The sequence below is a fragment of the Myotis brandtii genome, unplaced genomic scaffold (assembly GCF_000412655.1).
Source record: "Myotis brandtii unplaced genomic scaffold, ASM41265v1 scaffold923, whole genome shotgun sequence".
NCBI lineage: Eukaryota > Metazoa > Chordata > Mammalia > Chiroptera > Vespertilionidae > Myotis > Myotis brandtii.
The window spans coordinates 2109352-2111153 of record NW_005371804.1 but is presented as its reverse complement, the minus strand read 5'-3'; the positions used below and the strand labels follow the sequence as shown (position 1 = coordinate 2111153).

The window sequence follows — 1802 nt, the reverse complement described above, 5'->3', positions numbered from 1 at the left end:
CAGCTCCATTGTGTTGGGAACTGCTGGGAATCAGTGCACAACAGCATTACCTTCGCTTGGCTTCCCATCTCTGCTTTTCTCCCTCGACTTCTCCGTGCCCCCGCCTGCCCGGCTCTCCGTCTTCCTCTGTAACCAGGACAGAGACAGAGAAGTCAGGCTCGGGGACCCCGAGGGGTGGCTGCTCGTCTGCTCGGGAGCTCCCTGTTGACTGCAGATGCTAAAATGTGAAGCTGAGATGAACGTCTGCAACCTTGTGGTGCCAAACACACACGTGTGAGCTTTTCAGACACAGCTCGGTGCACGGGCCACCTTCCCTGCTACGGGAGGCCTCACCCGGTGCGGCCACTGCCTGCCGCCTGGACGGCGAGCTCACACTGGCTGCAGTGCACACAGCCCCGTGGACTGGCCGTGGCGACTGTGGAGTCCACATCCCTTTCACCTCCTTTCGGGTTTGTCCCACTGGGCGGCCGGGGCTGGGACTTGGAGGCTCAAGGCCTCCGTTGAGATGACGTGTGGATGGCCCCGGAGAGTCAGGCTCTGTAGCTCTCCTGCAGGGGGTCTGGGCAGGGGGGCACCTCTTCTTACATCCGTCCTCTGTATCATCTGCTCTTAGCTTCTGGAGTTTCAGCACCTACCTGTGACCTGCTAGAGAATCTAACTAGAGCAGTGATGGCAAACCTTTTGAGCTCGGCGTGTCAGCATTTTGAAAAACCCTAACTAAACTCTGGTGCCGTGTCACATATAGAAATTTTTTGATATTTGCAACCATAGTAAAACAAAGACTTATATTTTTGATATTTATTTTATATATTTAAATGCCATTTAACAAAGAAAAATCAACCAAAAACATGAGTTTGCGTGTCACCTCTGACACGCGTGTCATGGTTCGCCATCACTGAACTAGAGAGATGGAGATGGCCGGTCTGTGGGCTGGGAGGTACTTGTTGAGCACCTACTATACGTCCAGCATTGCACCAAGGAGGCTGAGAGAGACAAGAGCAACACAGGACGAGCCTCAGCCGGGCGTGGCGGGAGTTTCCAGTGGCAGAGGCAGGTGGAGGCACCGTGATGGGGAGGCCCTGGCTGAGGTGAGCAGTGAAGAAGACATGGTGCAGAGCCAGGCGGGGGGCACTGCCAGGTGGGGGGCACTGCCAGGTGGGGGGCACTGCCAGGCTGGGATGGGGTGAGGTCAGCCACAGCCACATGGGGCCAAAGTATGAAGCAGCAGGGAGACTGCTCCAGCTGCACTGGGGCCCCCGGAGAGAGGGGAGGCCACACCTGGGGTGGCTGGAGGTCAGGTGAGAAGGTCACTGGGTGGTCCCAAGAGGCAGGGGGCCCTGACACAGAGATGTGCACACCCCGGGGTCCTGACTTGGCCAGACTAAGTTGGGGGGCTTCGGGGGAAACCTCAACCCCAGCTCTGAGCCTGTGAACTGGACCTCCCCTGAAAACTATCAATCCCCAAGCGCCCTAAAGCCAGGCCCGGTCTGTCTCCCTGACCCCTGGGAGAGGCTGCCCTGTGGGCGAGTCTGTGGCCTAGAGCCAGGGTGGGACATGGTGGCGGCTTTTCCCAGGCCAGGGGGAGCCTCTCAGTGAACAAGGTCAGCGCAGGGGCAGGGGGAGGAGAGGGAGGACGTGGGCCGGGTGCTGCTGGGGGAGGGAGATGCCGTGGACGCTGACCCTCGTCACCTCACAGCGGGCAGCACTGTCATGTGACCTCCAACCACGTTAGATCCCCTGATGTGGTCGGCCTGTCTCTCCTTTGGGTGGGAACGAGCGCCCGTCCAGAGGGGCCGCCTCGC

General features: G+C 59.2%; 1 protein-coding gene across 1 annotated transcript in view; it reads right to left on the bottom strand.

Moving 5' to 3' along the window:
• The window catches only part of PDE9A (phosphodiesterase 9A), a 61954-nt gene that overhangs the window by 1603 nt on the left and 58549 nt on the right, over window positions 1-1802 (bottom strand). The window contains exon 18 of the mRNA XM_014532909.1: window positions 51-278. Within this exon, the coding sequence (XP_014388395.1) occupies window positions 51-278 (228 nt within the window). The remainder of the gene's footprint in view (window positions 1-50; window positions 279-1802) is intronic.